This window comes from Notolepis coatsorum, assembly GCF_963971535.1.
Source record: "Notolepis coatsorum genome assembly, chromosome: 7".
In the NCBI taxonomy this organism is placed as follows: Eukaryota; Metazoa; Chordata; class Actinopteri; order Aulopiformes; family Paralepididae; genus Notolepis; species Notolepis coatsorum.
The window spans coordinates 149,255,826-149,272,492 of NC_140171.1; the positions used below are offsets into that span (position 1 = coordinate 149,255,826).

At 41.8% G+C, this 16,667-nt stretch overlaps 1 protein-coding gene across 1 annotated transcript in view; it reads left to right on the forward strand.

Annotated features, from left to right (window-relative positions):
• The window catches only part of capn2b (calpain 2, (m/II) large subunit b), a 67,455-nt gene that overhangs the window by 42,560 nt on the left and 8,228 nt on the right, over window positions 1–16,667 (forward strand). The window contains exons 14-19 of the mRNA XM_084318905.1: window positions 2,318–2,383; window positions 6,813–6,870; window positions 8,979–9,043; window positions 9,917–9,985; window positions 12,957–13,035; window positions 14,180–14,296. Of these exons, the coding sequence (XP_084175031.1) occupies window positions 2,318–2,383; window positions 6,813–6,870; window positions 8,979–9,043; window positions 9,917–9,985; window positions 12,957–13,035; window positions 14,180–14,296 (454 nt within the window). The remainder of the gene's footprint in view (window positions 1–2,317; window positions 2,384–6,812; window positions 6,871–8,978; window positions 9,044–9,916; window positions 9,986–12,956; window positions 13,036–14,179; window positions 14,297–16,667) is intronic.

The window sequence follows — 16,667 nt, forward strand, 5'->3', positions numbered from 1 at the left end:
ATTATTATAATTTTTTTCAACAAACATGACCATGTTCACGTCTTAAACTCATACTGAGGCCTTAGTTTTGGGTTTAAATTGCATATCATCATTTATTTATTTATTTTCACACAGAGCAGAAGAATTTTGCCAAAACAAACCAATAGTATCCAGCTGCAGAACGGCAGACCAGCCACACATCAGACCCAAATTAAAAAAATATTTATTAAATTTTTTTCCCAATTTCTCACATTACATTCACCCTGAATGTTGACGTTATCCAGGTGAAAAGTTAACTTCATTCAAGTGAGGCATTGCAATCCTTGACATAAATCATTTGATGTATAATTAAATCAAAGGAAATGCGTTTGGGTCTGAGAGTGTGGCTGGTCTGCCGTTCTGCCGTTCTGCAGCTGGTTACTATTGGTTTGTTTTGGTAAAATTCTTCTGCTCTGTGTGACAATAAATAAATTAATGATGATATGAAATTTAAAACCAAAACTAAGGCCTCAGTATGAGTTTAAGACATGAACATGGTCATGTTTGTTGAATAAAAAAATTAAAATGTAAATAAATAAAATTATAAAAAAAATCTTTTTGATTTTAAATTAATTATAAATTCATATTTGACCTTGAACTTGACCTTATTATGGCCAAATCATACTTCTATGTATAGGGAAAAGGCTCCTCTTTCCAATGGCAATGTTAAATCTGGATTTAGTAATTTCCTTGCGGTTTTACGATAAAAGAGATATAATTAGCATTTTTCCGATAAATTCTTATTTTCGGTAAATCTTAAAAACATTGGTAAAAATGAAAATATACACTTTAAGGTCTTTACTCTTGGCTACATTTGAAAAAGAAACACAACATTAACCTCTTAACACAAAGCGACGCGCCACTTTGCCGACCTCGGGTGTGCATTTATTTTAATACAATATATATATATATTAAAGCCCTATTTGTTGCCTGTCGGTTCTCGAGTTACATGCCGATAGCGATCTGCGCGAGATAAAAAATTTCAAATGGACGTGCTTCTAGAAGTTACTACTTATCATCTGATGTTGACCGGATGGGGGGGGGTCGTTTATAATTCCGTGGCCAACGTTAATGATTCATCTAGTGTGGGTGATCATTAGAGCAGTTAGTATCGAACATGTTAAAAAAAAACGCTGAATCTTACCGTAGCTTCCTTGTAGCGTTGGGCGATGAGCGTGGAGCAGAAATATTCCTATTATGGGATGTTGAAATATGCGATCCATCTCCAGGTTGTATAATAGTATATACGTCCAAATCATGTTGTTTATCGAGTTATTGGTAACGGATTGCTATCCATTGTGTCTAGCTCGAGTCCCGGGACTATTAGCGAGTGATCGGACCGAATTGGAATGAGCACCAGCTTCTGTTTCCGGTTTCCGGTTTGGGCGATCCGCCGATCGGCCACCAGATGGCGCTCTTGAACCGTTGGAGAGTTGAGAGGGGATCAACAGTAGATCTCAAGTCTCCGGGGGAGAAATATGATTGCGATCACAGATTTTTGAAATATTGATCTCAATGACGTGTTACGGCGTCATTGGCAGAATTAGCATGGCGGGGAATGACGAGTTTAGGCGTCTCTGGCAGAGAAAGTGTTAAAATGGAATAAAAGCAATAACAACTTCCCACGGATATGTCCGTGATTCTGTTCACAACGCATGGATTCGAAACACGGATATATATGTGGCCCGTCCCCAATGTGTTAACAGGTTAAAAGAACTTAATAATAATAATATACATTTTAAGATCATGGTGATCAATGAGGCATGTTATGTATTAAAGAAGCTCCCGTCTAATACGGAGCTACTGAGAAATGTGATCCCGTAGATGGACCTGGCTGACGCGCCGTTCTATTTGTCTGATCTGATACCAAACCGTCCCAATGATACAACGCAGGCAGCTCTTCTTGGAAAATTATATTTATTTGCTTCACCGTGCAAACAGGATATCTTGGGTTTTGCTCCTTAAACTGATCAAATAATAATTAATACAATAACTAATTGCCTACAAACATTTCGCCCTGCGGCGTGTTCAAACAGCCGTAACCTGCTACCTGTGACCTACGACCTGCGGTCAAAACCCATTGCGCTTTCCTGGGTCAAACTCCTAACTTCACCCAGTGTACCTGGCGCTTATAAACAGAAGCGCCACCCCATGGTCACATAAATCCATTACACATTTGAGCCATTTTGGCCCTTACAGTATGGTTCTATGTTTCACTTTGAGATAGAAGGTATGTTAGAAACGGGCTACTGTATACCGGCAGGCAGCTGATGGGACGTGTTGTTGTTTCTGTGTGCAGGAGACGGTGTCTGACGAGGATGTGGACGCAGGGTTCAGAGGACTGTTCACCAAGCTGGCTGGAGACGTGAGTAAACAAACACAGCTGTTGCCGTGCGTCCTCACCTGTGGTGGGGGAGGGGGCGGGGAGGTGGGGGGGGGGGGGGGGCACCTGGGACACACTGAGCCAGTTAAACCGCTCTCAAAGAGCACCTTTGCAGCAAAGGCTGCAATTCGAAACTGGCCCCCGGTAAATGTCCAAACCCCCCCACCCCCCACCCAACCCCCTCCAATGTACAGTTTCTTCCCCCTCAAATGTATGGGCAACCAGAAGGGATTCCTCGACACTACCTATATTATTTCCCCTTAACATATTGAATAAATAATATTATATAAATTATTTTGTCTCTTTTATAAATAAGAACCGAAAATGAGTTTAAAAAAAAAAGTTAAATAATAAAATGTCACAGCGTCTGTTGTTTATTCACAGTGTCTACGGAAACGCCTTTCTGATCATCACTACATCACGGCATAATTCATAAATGTTCAGACAAGCTTAACTTTTGGTTATTATTAGTGATACTCTGTATGCACCCAAATCAAATGTATAGTCGCATTTTCTTTCAAAATATTTTGGTCACGGATGTCCAGATTTGGTACAAATCTAGGTTCTATTGGGCAGAGGTGTTTAGCAGGCTGTGACGTACAGACGTAGAGATGTTTAGCAGACTGTGATGTACAGGTGTAGAGACAGAGGAGTTTAGCAGGCTGTGACATACAGGCGTAGAGATGTTTAGCAGACTGTGATGTACAGGTGTAGAGGCAGAGGAGTTTAGCAGGCTGTGACGTACAGGCGTAGAGATGTTTAGCAGACTGTGATGTACAGGTGTAGAGGCAGAGGTGTTTAGCAGGCTGTGATGTACAGGCGTAGAGACAGAGGTGTTTAGCAGGCTGTGATGTACAGGCGTAGAGACAGAGGTGTTTAGCAGGCTGTGATGTACAGGCGTAGAGACAGAGGTGTTTAGCAGGCTGTGATGTACAGGCGTAGAGACAGAGGTGTTTAGCAGGCTGTGATGTACAGGCGTAGAGACAGAGGTGTTTAGCAGGCTGTGATGTACAGGCGTAGAGACAGAGGTGTTTAGCAGGCTGTGATGTACAGGCGTAGAGACAGAGGTGTTTAGCAGGCTGTGATGTACAGGCGTAGAGACAGAGGTGTTTAGCAGGCTGTACAGACGTAGACAGGTGTTTACAGGCGTAGACAGCTGTAGGGGTGTGTCAGAATACATAAAGCTTTGAAATGTAAACACATTCATCTAACCAGTGTGATCTGTTGCTATGGGACATAAAGGACGTGTCACTAAAGTTAACTAAATAGTGGCGAGCTAGTTTCATTATTTGTTTGAGGATTAGCTAGCTGATATCCTTAGCAACTACTGAAAACTGTCAGACTGACTGATGGGCCAGTCAGGTGACCTGAGTAGATTATGCAATCTCTTCAGGGAAGCAAATTGGATATCTGAAATGGCCTGATTCTGTTGATATCGAGTGGGATTGAGATCAAAGGGCTTTAGTCATCAATTTCACAACAACAACACTTCTAACATTTTGGGCAATTTTACATCAATATACCTTTTTGTTAAAAAATTCTATCGGATCAGAAAACGTGATTTTCAATTGTACTGAATAAGTGAAAATAATATGAGAATAGTTAGTATTAGTTATTAACAACTGACTATTAGTTTAGCTGTTGTTAGTTAACTTCTCCACTTTGTGCAGAAGTGACAATGAGACGTTTGTCCAACTCTCTGTGTAGGAGCGTGAATAGGCCCTTTTCACATCAGACGTTTTGTCTTTTCATAGATGGGTAAGGTATAGAATAATGACTAATGAACTATCTATTCATTATTCTACTGTGTATCTATGGTTACACCTGTGTTTACCTACAGTATCTAATCTATGACAAGTCAAAACGTCTGATGTGAAAAGGGCCTATTCACACTCCTACACAGAGAGTTGGACGACGTCTCATTATCAAACACTTTTTCCCAAAGTGGAAGTCTGATGTCTGAGGGCCTATGTGTTGTATAGCTCTCTGACAGCTAATCATTACATGTTTTTGTGCAAGTCTTATGGGATAGGGAGCTTCAGAATGAAGTCTTATGTGATAGGGAGCATCATAATGAAGTCTTATGGGATAGGGAGCTTCAGAATGAAGTATTATGGGATAGGGAGCTTCATAATGAAGTCTTATGGGATAGGGAGCTTCATAATGAAGTCTTATGGGATAGGGAGCTTCAGAATGAAGTCTTATGTGATAGGGAGCATCATAATGAAGTCTTATGTGATAGGGAGCTTCATAATGAAGTCTTATGGGATAGGGAGCTTCAGAATGAAGTCTTATGTGATAGGGAGCTTCATAATGAAGTATTATGTGATAGGGAGCTTCATAATGAAGTCTTATGGGATAGGGAGCTTCAGAATGAAGTCTTATGTGATAGGGAGCTTCATAATGAAGTCTTATGGGATAGGGAGCTTCAGAATGAAGTCTTATGTGATAGGGAGCTTCATAATGAAGTATTATGTGATAGGGAGCTTCATAATGAAGTCTTATGTGATAGGGAGCTTCATAATGAAGTATTATGTGATAGGGAGCTTCATAATGAAGTATTATGTGATAGGGAGCTTCAGAATGAAGTCTTATGGGATAGGGAGCTTCATAATGAAGTATTATGTGATAGGGAGCATCATAATGAAGTCTTATGTGATAGGGAGCTTCAGATGAAGTCTTATGTTATAGGGAGCTTCAGAATGAAGTCTTATGTGATAGGGAGCTTCAGAATGAAGTCTTATGGGATAGGGAGCTTCAGAATGAAGTATTATGGGATAGGGAGCTTCAGAATGAAGTATTATGTGATAGGGAGCTTCAGATGAAGTATTTTATTTTTTTTAAACTTTGGCCATTCCCCTGGCTCTTTTATGTGTTTATCACATTTATACTGGTCAAGGATGACCGACAGAAACAGGCTGAAAGGGTTCAGATGGGGGGGAAGACACTCTGGGAAAGGCACGGCTGCAGTCGGGATTCGAACTCACTAAGCCCCAGATCCGTGACGAGCACGGTTGTCCACGGCGCTGAAATAGCGCTCGCGGTACGTGGTGAGCTACTGGAGCTCCCCTCAGATGAAGTATTATGTGATAGGGAGCTTCAGAATGAAGTCTTATGTGATAGGGAGCTTCATAATGAAGTCTTATGTGATAGGGAGCTTCAGAATGTAGTCTTATGTGATAGGGAGCTTCATAATGAAGTATTATGTGATAGGGAGCTTCATAATGAAGTATTATGTGATAGGGAGCTTCATAATGAAGTCTTATGTGATAGGGAGCTTCATAATGAAGTCTTATGTGATAGGGAGCTTCAGAATGAAGTCTTATGTGACAGGGAGCTTCAGAATGAAGTCTTATGTGACAGGGAGCTTCAGAATGAAGTCTTATGGGATAGGGAGCATCATAATGAAGTATTATGGGATAGGGAGCTTCATAATGAAGTCTTATGTGATAGGGAGCTTCATAATGAAGTCTTATGTGATAGGGAGCTTCAGAATGAAGTCTTATGTGATAGGGAGCATCATAATGAAGTATTATGGGATAGGGAGCTTCAGAATGAAGTATTATGTGATAGGGAGCTGCATAATGAAGTATTATGTGATAGGGAGCTTCATAATGAAGTATTGTGTGATAGGGAGCTTCATAATGAAGTATTATGTGATAGGGAGCTTCAGAATGAAGTCGTATGTGATAGGGAGCTTCAGAATGAAGTCTTATGGGATAGGGAGCTTCATAATGAAGTATTATGTGATAGGGAGCTTCAGAATGAAGTCTTATGTGACAGGGAGCTTCATAATGAAGTCTTATGTGACAGGGAGCTTCATAATGAAGTCTTATGTGATAGGGAGCTTCATAATGAAGTATTATGTGATAGGGAGCTTCATAATGAAGTATTATGTGATAGGGAGCTTCATAATGAAGTATTATGTGATAGGGAGCTTCAGAATGAAGTCGTATGGGATAGGGAGCTTCATATTGAAGTATTATGTGATAGGGAGCTTCAGAATGAAGTCTTATGTGACAGGGAGCTTCATAATGAAGTCTTATGTGACAGGGAGCTTCATAATGAAGTCTTATGTGACAGGGAGCTTCATAATGAAGTCTTATGTGATAGGGAGCTTCATAATGAAGTCTTATGTGACAGGGAGCTTCATAATGAAGTCTTATGTGACAGGGAGCTTCATAATGAAGTCTTATGTGACAGGGAGCTTCATAATGAAGTCTTATGTGATAGGGAGCTTCATAATGAAGGCTGAATCCAACTCAAGGTTGTAGCTCATAGCAACATGTTCACTGGACCTCCACAGGTTCTACCCGCCCGGGGCCCAAGGCGTTTCTGGCAAATGCTAAATCTTTTAAAATCTTTTGAAATAAATATTTACTTTACTATTTTTTTCTGTGATGTCTTTCAGGATATGGAAATCTCTTCAGTCGAGTTGAAAACTATTTTGAACAAGATTGTTTCCAAACGTAAGTAGCCATTTTACAGAGTCTGTCCTTATTGTACGTTTTTACGAGTGAGGAGTGTGCAAGTATGGAGGCCCAAACTGGCTCAACCTAACTAAGGCTGAGACGATTTATCGATTTGGAAGAATCGATACATCGGGACAGAATTATTGATAAATATCAATATTTTTATTAGTATTAAAAAATATATATTTTTTAAATTATTATTTAAACAACAAATGTATGTTTATTTTGCAGCAATTCTTTGTCGTTGCCGCCATCTTTAGTGTTACAGATTTCCCCATTCAAAACGACCACAGTGATCCTTCTCATGTTATAGTCTGTGGTCTCTGGATGTGATGGAGGAGTGCACTGCATATTGAATGCACTGTGCAGAGTTGCAATTCAACTGAATTTACATGAAATAGAATAGAATAGAATCTTTATTGTCATTGTTGGTACAACGAAATAGAGTTTAGAGCATCACCACTGGCATACAAACATACTGAATATAGCATATACAAAATAATAATATCAATAATATAATATCAATTTCCCAAGTGAAATAGTGCTAGTGCAAATAAATAGTACAGTGACAGTCCAGTTGAGTTAATGGATGGAGGGGGGGGGGGGGGGGGGGGCGTTGGCTTGCAATGGATGGAATAGTGTATCGTGCAGCAATGCAAGTCCGGTTCACAGTTGTAATGTAGAAGTGGGAGTTATGTCACCGGGGGTTGGGGATGGGGGGTGTGAGGGGGCAAGTTGATCGTTGAGCAGCCTGACAGCCCGTGGATAGAGGCTGTTGGTCAGTCTGCTGGTTCCGGACTGGATGGATCTATACCTTCGACCAGAGGGCAGCAGTTGGAAAAGACGGTGTGCTGGGTGGTACTGGTCCTGTAGGATGTTATTCACACGACGTAGGCAGCGGGAGGTGAAGACTGTGGAGATATCTGGAAGGCTAGCTCCAGTGATCCTCCTCGCAGCCTTGACCACTCTGTGGAGGGCCTCCTTCTCTGCCCTGGTGCAGCTGGAGAACCACACCAGTAGTCCGTACGTGAGCACACTCTCTACTGCGCAGTGGTAGAAGTTAGCCATCAGTCCCTGTGGGAGTTTAGCCCATTTAAGTTTCCGCAGATAGAAGAGGCGCTGCTGTGCTTTCCCCACAGCAGAGGTAATGTTGATCCCCCAGAACAGGTCATCAGACATAGTCACGGCCAGAAACTTAAAATTTGAAACCCTCTCCACCTCCTCACTTCCAATGAGGAGTGGAGAGTGGCCGAGGTCACCAGTTGGTCTTCGTGGGGTTGAGAGCAAGGTTGTGATCACTGCACCACTCCACTAGTCTCTCGACCTCCCTCCTGTATGAGGTCTCATTGTTTCCTTTGATGAGGCCAAGTACTGTTGTGTCGTCTGCAAATTAACTATGAGGTTAGATGGAGAGGAGGAGCAACAGTAGTGGGTGAAAAGAGTGTAGAGAAGTGGGCTGAGTACACACCGCTGAGGGGCCCCGGTGCTAATGGGCAGGGTGGGGGATGTGTGCTTGCCAATCCTGACATGTTGTGTGCGATTTGTAAGAAAGTCCAAGATCCAATTACATAGTGTGGTGTTCAGTCCGAGTTTGTGTAGTTTACTGTGAAGCTTGTTGGGTAGAATAGTATTGAAAGCTGACCTAAAGTCAACTAAAAGGAGTCTTCCATATGTGTGCCTGTGCTCTATGTTCAAGCAGAGTGTGCAACACAATGGCAATAGCATCCTCTGTTGACCTGTTCTTCCGGTAGGCAAACTGGTTGTGGTCTAATGATGGCGGTATGGAGGCTTTGATGTGTTTCATGACCAGTCTCTCAAAGCATTTTGCGACGATAGGGGTGAGCGCCACAGGTCTGTAGTCGTTCAGGCCGGTGACTTTAGGTTTCTTGGGAACCGGGACTATTGTTGCTGCCTTGAGACATGGGGATGTTTTAACTAAAACATGCCACAATACCTAGTATTTTAGTATAGTATAAAGTATTAAAAAAAAGGTTTTTACACATGCAAACAAATCGATAAGTGATGCCACTTATCCATTTCACGCAGTTATCGATAAATCGATAAGTGGTCTCAGCCTTAAACCTAACTTTGTCTCTTGTTTGAAGGAACTGACATCAAAACCGACGGCTTCAGTATGGAGACCTGCAGGATCATGGTCAACCTGATGGACGTATCTTTTTGCTCTACTTTTTAGGCATCAAACTATGTTGTCAAGTATTGTCACAATGACATTTGGTGAACAAATGCTGACAATGGTTCGCAATTGGACAATTATATTAACCTTACTTTTTGGTGTTTGATGGCATTTGGTCCGGTCTACCTCACAGTACAAGTTACAAAAACATATCATGGTGTTTCATATCTGTTTTTGGTCACAAGCATCATGAGGCACACTGGATGTGTTTGTACAGTGATCCTGAGTACGGGTGTAACGATTCAATTCCAATTATTTTGGCAAAAATGTCAATGCATAAAAGAATTCCAGTTTGACGTTCCATTCAATTCATCTTTAAATATTGCTTAACAAGTGTAACGAGTATATATACATGTGACCGAACCGATTCAGTCATCGATTAGGCTATTTGAATGCAATTGAAAATTGTACACCAAAGTAATTAGTTCACAGTATTATTTATATATGTAGGCCTATATACGTACATTTATTTGGAGTCAGTTTTACAGATCATGGGGTTTGATTTCCATACACATTGTTACATTTTACATTTTACATTTTTACATTTTGTCATTTAGCTGACTCTTTTATCCAAAGTGACTCACACGTTCTGTACAACAAGTCATCAGGAAGGGCACAACTCTATCAGCTGAGTAACAATGTTCATCAAAGAGTTGAGTGCTACAGTGTAGGTTAGTTTATTAGGACAAGTGCATGATGACAGTAAGGTTAGTATTTTTTGTTGTTGTTGTGACATCTTTATACCCTGAATACTTTTTTTTTTTTTTATATCACTTATCACAATTGTTAGCATTTGAATACTTGTAAATAACATTATGTGTAAATAAATGAGCCTTAACTTCATAGAAGGACAGTGGAAATGGAAAACTAGGCCTCGGAGAGTTTGCTACTCTCTGGAAAAAGGTGCAAAACTACCTGGTGAGTGTTCTGATTATTATTTAAAATGTGTCTGTTTATTACAATGATTTTGACAGGGCGGTCAGGTGGCGTAACGGAGATTGCGTTCGTCACCAACCCCGGAGCGGCTGGATTCGCCTGTTCGAGTCCAGCTCACAGCCCCGGGGTTGTCACCAGCTTGGCTGGCCGTTCACACTGCTACAATTGGCAGTATTAGAGGGTGGGAGAAGCTGGCGGGGTGGGTCCGGGTCGTTGTAAACAGCGACTCCTACAGTTCGGTCGGGGCGCCTGCTCAGCGCGGATAGGATCTAAGTGGGATAGTGTGATCCTTCCACACGCTACGCCCTCTCAGTGAGAATCCGCGCTGCCAGGTGAAAAGAAGCGGTTGATTGGCTGGACGTGTGTCGGAGGAAGCACGTGATAGCCTCCACTCTCCCAGACCGACTGTGGGGGGTAAGTGCGCAGCGACCAGGAAGGGGATTGGGAATTGGCATAACGACTAACATTGGGATGGGAGAAAATCGGAGGAAGAAAGGAGGGGGAAAAAGATCAATAAAAAAAAAAAATATGATTTTGACAATCAAAATTAATTTCCTCTGTTATTCAACATAAAAGGCAGAATCTAATGCTGTCAAACTGGGACCTCGAGGAAACATGGCCCCGCTTGGTATTTGTTGACATCTTTAGTTTTGTGTCTGGTGTGTGAGTTGAGTGATGGGGGAGGGGCTCTGCCAAGAGCGGTCTGGAGGAATTCACCATTATTAAACTTCAACCCCCACACACACACACACACACACACACACACACACACACACACACACACACACACACACACACACACACACACGCATCAGACCAAAACAAAGGATGTAAACAAAGTGCAATACTAAGTGGGGATCGTTTGCCTAGAGGTCGCTGTTTGACAGCATTACAGATTCTGTCTTTAAATCACAATAAATTTGCAATGTTTTTGGAAATTGCCTAATAATGTGCAGCATGCCTGGGCGGGATGCAGGAATGTTTCAGTAAACCAAGCAGGAAACCCAGGGTGTGACCGGTGGAGACTGATAATGTGGAGTAATGTCTTTGTTCCATACAATCTTCAATTTGGCAGCAGTCGGAGATTGTAGTATTATCACAATTATTAACTATTATCACAATCTTTCCTCGTCAAAAACAACTACGCTTTTGTCCAGTTATTGTCACATCCAACAAAAGTTCCGCAAAATGTGCTAACCATTTAAAATTATTTCAAATCAAATCATTTGTCTATTTTCTTTGCTCTTAACTCAATGGACGCCAAGGGGGCGCTGTTTACCTTCTGGTTAGAACGCCAACGCTGTAATGCAATGGGGAGAATGCCGTGTTTTGCGAGTGCTAAAACTATATGAAATATTATAGCTATGGATCTAATAAACACGTCGATTGTCAGTGAGTTTCTTCCAGTCAACATGCAAAAAACGGAAATTTTTTTCATACATTTCCGTTTTATACCGTGGTGAATATGAATATAGTTCCAGAGCGATTCTGTCTAATCTCAAGAAACTCGAGCAAACCATGCTTCAATGTATTTCCTTAGAAATCGTACCATTTGTCGCTTGATTTATGAATCGTTCTGAAAATAACGCTAGATTATCGGTATTATATGTGTCCTCATGCACGATACAGAAGCGGGGCTGAAAAATCGCTTCTCCGTGCCTTGGTCGCAGCCAACCGCATGCACACACACACACACACACACATGCGTGATCGTTACGAAAGAAACATCTGATTAACCCAAGATTGGTAACATAGAGTCCTTACCTCACATCTGATGTTCTGCAAAAAGATTAATCCAATTCCTGATTGCCATTCCAAATATTGATCGTGTTTATTCATCCAACGTTGTATGTCCAAAACGCTACTAACTGGGTGATATTTGTCTCTGTAGTAATGAACACTAACTGGGTGATATTTGTCTCTGTAGTAATGAACACTAACTGGGTGATATTTGTCTCTGTAGTAATGAACACTAACTGGGTGATATTTGTCTCTGTAGTAATGAACACTAACTGGGTGATATTTGTCTCTGTAGTAATGAACACTAACTGGGTGATATGTGTCTCTACGTAATGAACACTAACTGGGTGATATTTGTCTCTGTAGTAATGAACACTAACTGGGTGATATTTGTCTCTGTAGTAATGAACACTAACTGGGTGATATGTGTCTCTACGTAATGAACACTAACTGGGTGATATTTGTCTCTGTAGTAATGAACACTAACTGGGTGATATTTGTCTCTACGTAATGAACACTAACTGGGTGATATTTGTCTCTACATAATGAACACTAACTGGGTGATATTTGTCTCTACGTAATGAACACTAACTGGGTGATATTTGTCTCTGTAGTAATGAACACTAACTGGGTGATATTTGTCTCTGTAGTAATGAACACTAACTGGGTGATATTTGTCTCTACATAATGAACACTAACTGGGTGATATTTGTCTCTACATAATGAACACTAACTGGGTGATATTTGTCTCTACATAATGAACACTAACTGGGTGATATTTGTCTCTACGTAATGAACACTAACTGGGTGATATGTGTCTCTACGTAATGAACACTAACTGGGTGATATTTGTCTCTGTAGTAATGAACACTAACTGGGTGATATTTGTCTCTGTAGTAATGAACACTAACTGGGTGATATTTGTCTCTACGTAATGAACACTAACTGGGTGATATTTGTCTCTACGTAATGAACACTAACTGGGTGATATTTGTCTCTACGTAATGAACACTAACTGGGTGATATGTGTCTCTACGTAATGAACACTAACTGGGTGATATTTGTCTCTACGTAATGAACACTAACTGGGTGATATTTGTCTCTACGTAATGAACACTAACTGGGTGATATTTGTCTCTACGTAATGAACACTAACTGGGTGATATTTGTCTCTACGTAATGAACACTAACTGGGTGATATTTGTGTCTGTAGTCCATCTACAAGAAGAATGACACTGACAACTCTGGTACCATGAGCAGCCCAGAGATGAGGATCGCCTTAAAGGATGCCGGTGAGCTTTGGATAATATGTCAGAACTTTTTGCTAATATGTCAGAACTTTTGGCTAATATCTATCTATCTAATCTATTTTCAAGTTTTCAAGTTTTGTTTTTATTTGTCACATATACTGTAAGGTACATTACAGTGAAATGCTTGGTTCTGTATGAGCCTCCTGAGATTGTGCTTCATACAGTAAAATAAAAGTATAAAGACCAAACACTATACAAAATATACAATATAAATGGCAATATACAAAACTAAAGTACAAAATGCAAACAAAATGCACAATGAGGTAGAGATGTAGTGCAAATGTTTTAGTAATAAATATATAAAATAGATAAAATATGGTGTGGTGTTAAAAAAGTGTTGTTAAAGGTGAATGTTTAAAGTGAGTGTGTGCATTGTGGATGCGTGTGCAATGAATGTCTTCACATCTGTGTCGTTGTGTTTTAAGAATTTGAACCATACTTGCTTCATACTGTCTGAGAACACGCCTCATATTCATAAAATTCATTCAAACCTTTATTTATTCTCGAAAAGACAATTAGGTCACCCTCATTTTCAATGTCGTCGAGACTTAAGACAGTTCAATGCATAAATCTTTTACAATATAATAATAATAAATATGAATAACTCTTATCTATATAGCACTTTTCATACATGGACCACAGTCCAAAGCGCCCCACAGCAATTAGTATACAATGAATAGTATAAAATAGGCCTGTCCTCGACTAAGGATTTGTATAGTCTACTTTGATTGGCCAAAATGTGCTGATAGTCGACTACCCTACTACTTAGTCGACTATTATTATTTAAAAAAAATATTCCATTCTATTTGGGGTGTGGGGGGTGTTTAAAGTCTGAAGGAGTCGACTGAAGGCTTCTTGTCCTCTGCGAAAGCATGCAATTGGTCCACTGATGGCTACATCTTGATATTTGTCTAGTCTAGTGTGTTCATTAGACGGGTGAAATCCTCTTTCAGTGCCTCTGTGCCCGTTTTCTTAGGCAGTTAGCCTCGCTGGTATGGTTGGCAGTCGACTACGGCTCCTTTCGATCGATTAGTCGACTATTCGACTAGTCGCGGTCAGCCCTAGTATAAAATGAATACGTCTGTGTCGCCTGGTAACTGAGACTTTGCCCATCGCTCTTCAACAGGCTTCTCTCTGAACAACACCATCTACCAGATGCTGGTGGCGCGGTACTCCGAGTCGGACATGACCATCGACTTCGACAACTTCGTGGCCTGCCTCATGCGCCTGGAGATGATGTTCAGTGAGTGCACTTTTGTTGACTTCCGGTTCCACCCTTCCTCTTTTCTGACTCCTGAATACTGCGCATACAGATAATGGACTGACTTTGGTGCCAAGGCACACTCTGATGATGATGGAGCGAATTCCAAGACAGGAAGTTAACGATTGTTTGAAAATATCACACACAAAGTACTGGCGTGCCCACAAGAAAGAGCCATTAAGCCTAATAAGCTACAAGAAGAAGAAGAAGTCTTTATTTGTAGCCCACATTGCTACATTGCCATGCAGTGAACACACACATGTGAGATTGGTGACACATATTGGAACACACACACTTGTGCATTCAAAATAAATTCCTCTCTGCACTTGAACCCAGGACCTTTCTTTTCAGCCATTTATTTTTATGGATACGGAGTCAGACCACGAGCCTAGCTTAAAAGTGATCCGTATCCACTTCCGTTAATTTGTGCTTAGCAAGACTAGCTTGCAGCCAGTTTCTACTGAACCCACAGAGAGGAACATAGTCTCCATCTTCTTGTCTGGCTCTGGAGAAGACGCTAAATGCATTTCCCATAATGTTGGCACGTTACTTTAATGGTCACTCACTCAGACTTTCCCAGACAGACTTGCATTCCTGTTAATAATCGATGATCATGAGGTTATAAAATGATTTGCGAGTGACCTTTTAAAGGGGAACTATTTTACTATTTCTTTCACTATTTGGGCACTTTTACACAATTCCTGTGAGTCTATGGAACACCTCTGTAATATATATATTTTTTTTATTCATTGTTTTGTATTTACATTTACATTTACATTTAGTCATTTAGCTGACGCTTTTATCCAAAGCGACTTACAAGTTCTGTACGACAAGCCATCAGGAAGGGCACAACTCTATCAGCTGAGCAACAATGTTCATCAAAGTGTTGAGTGCTACAGTGTAGGTTAGTTTATTAGGACAAGTGCATGACAGTACGGTTAGTTAGGGTTAGTTTTTTTTTTTTTTTTTTTTTTTTTTTTTAATTCAGATAATGGTTGAAGAAGTGCGTCTTTAGTCGACGGCGAAAGATTGGACGTGATTCGGCTGTCCTAACTGGGGTGGGTAGTTCATTCCACCATTGTGGGGCAAGGACTGAGAATAGGCGACTTCTCTTTGATGACCCTCCCGGAGCTTGGATAGGAGTAGGTCTGAGGCGGCCAGAAGATGCAGAGCGTAGGGGTCTTGAGGGTGTGTAGTTAGAGACCATTGACCGGAGGTAGGCGGGAGCGGTTCCCTTTGCTGCACGGTATGCTAGGTCGAGGGCCTTGAAGCGGATTCGTGCAGCAATGGGGAGCCAGTGCAGGTCCCTAAGAAGTGGGGTGACATGGGCCGACTTCGGTAGGTTTGAGATCAGGCGGGCCGCTGCGTTCTGAATGAGTTGAAGAGGCTTAGTGGCAGTGGCCGGGAGGCCAGCGAGCAGTGCATTGCAGTAGTCGAGGCGGGAGATGACTGTTGATTGGACGAGGAGTTGGGTGGCTTCTTTTGTCAGGAAGGGGCGTATCCTTCTGACGTTGCTCAGGAGGAATCGGCAGGTTCTGGTCGTCGCTGCGATGTGAGCAGAGAAGTTCAACTGGTCGTCGAGGACAACACCAAGGTTCTTGGCGGTCGGGGACGCAGTCACAGCTGCATTCTCGACTGTGATTGAAAGGTCGGTTAGGGGGGAGGATTTGGCCGGCAGGTGGAGCAATTCTGTTTTGCTTAGGTTCAGTTTGAGGTGGTTGGATGTCATCCAGGCTGAGATGTCGGACAGACAGGCCGAGATCCGCACAGAGACGTGGATATCTGAGGGAGGGAAGGAGAGGAAGAGTTGAGTATCGTCGGCATAACAATGGTAGGAGAAGCCATGAGACGTGATAATGTTACCCAGTGATTTAGTGTAGAGGGAGAAGAGAAGGGGTCCTAAAACCGAGCCCTGGGGGACACCCGTCCGCAGGGGGCGGGTGGCCGACAGGGTCCCTCTCCATGACACTTGGTAGGAGCGGTCATTGAGGTATGATGACAGCCATGTCAGCGCAGAGCCAGCCACTCCCATTCCTGCGAGGGCCGCAAGGAGGATCTGGTGGTTGACTGTGTCGAAGGCTGCAGATAGATCTAGGAGAATCAGGACAGAGGAGAGGCCTTTCGCTTTTGCTAAGTGAAGTGCCTCTGTGACCGCAATGAGGGCCGTCTCTGTGGAGTGACCAGTCCTGAAGCCTGACTGATTAGGGTCTAGGAGGTCATTCTGTAAGAGATAAGTAGTAAGTTGGTTGGATACAGCACGTTCAAGTGTTTTAGAAAGGAAGGAGAGAAGAGAGACAGGACGGTAGTTGCCTATGACGGTAGGGTTCAGGGTTGGTTTTTTTATGAGCGGCGT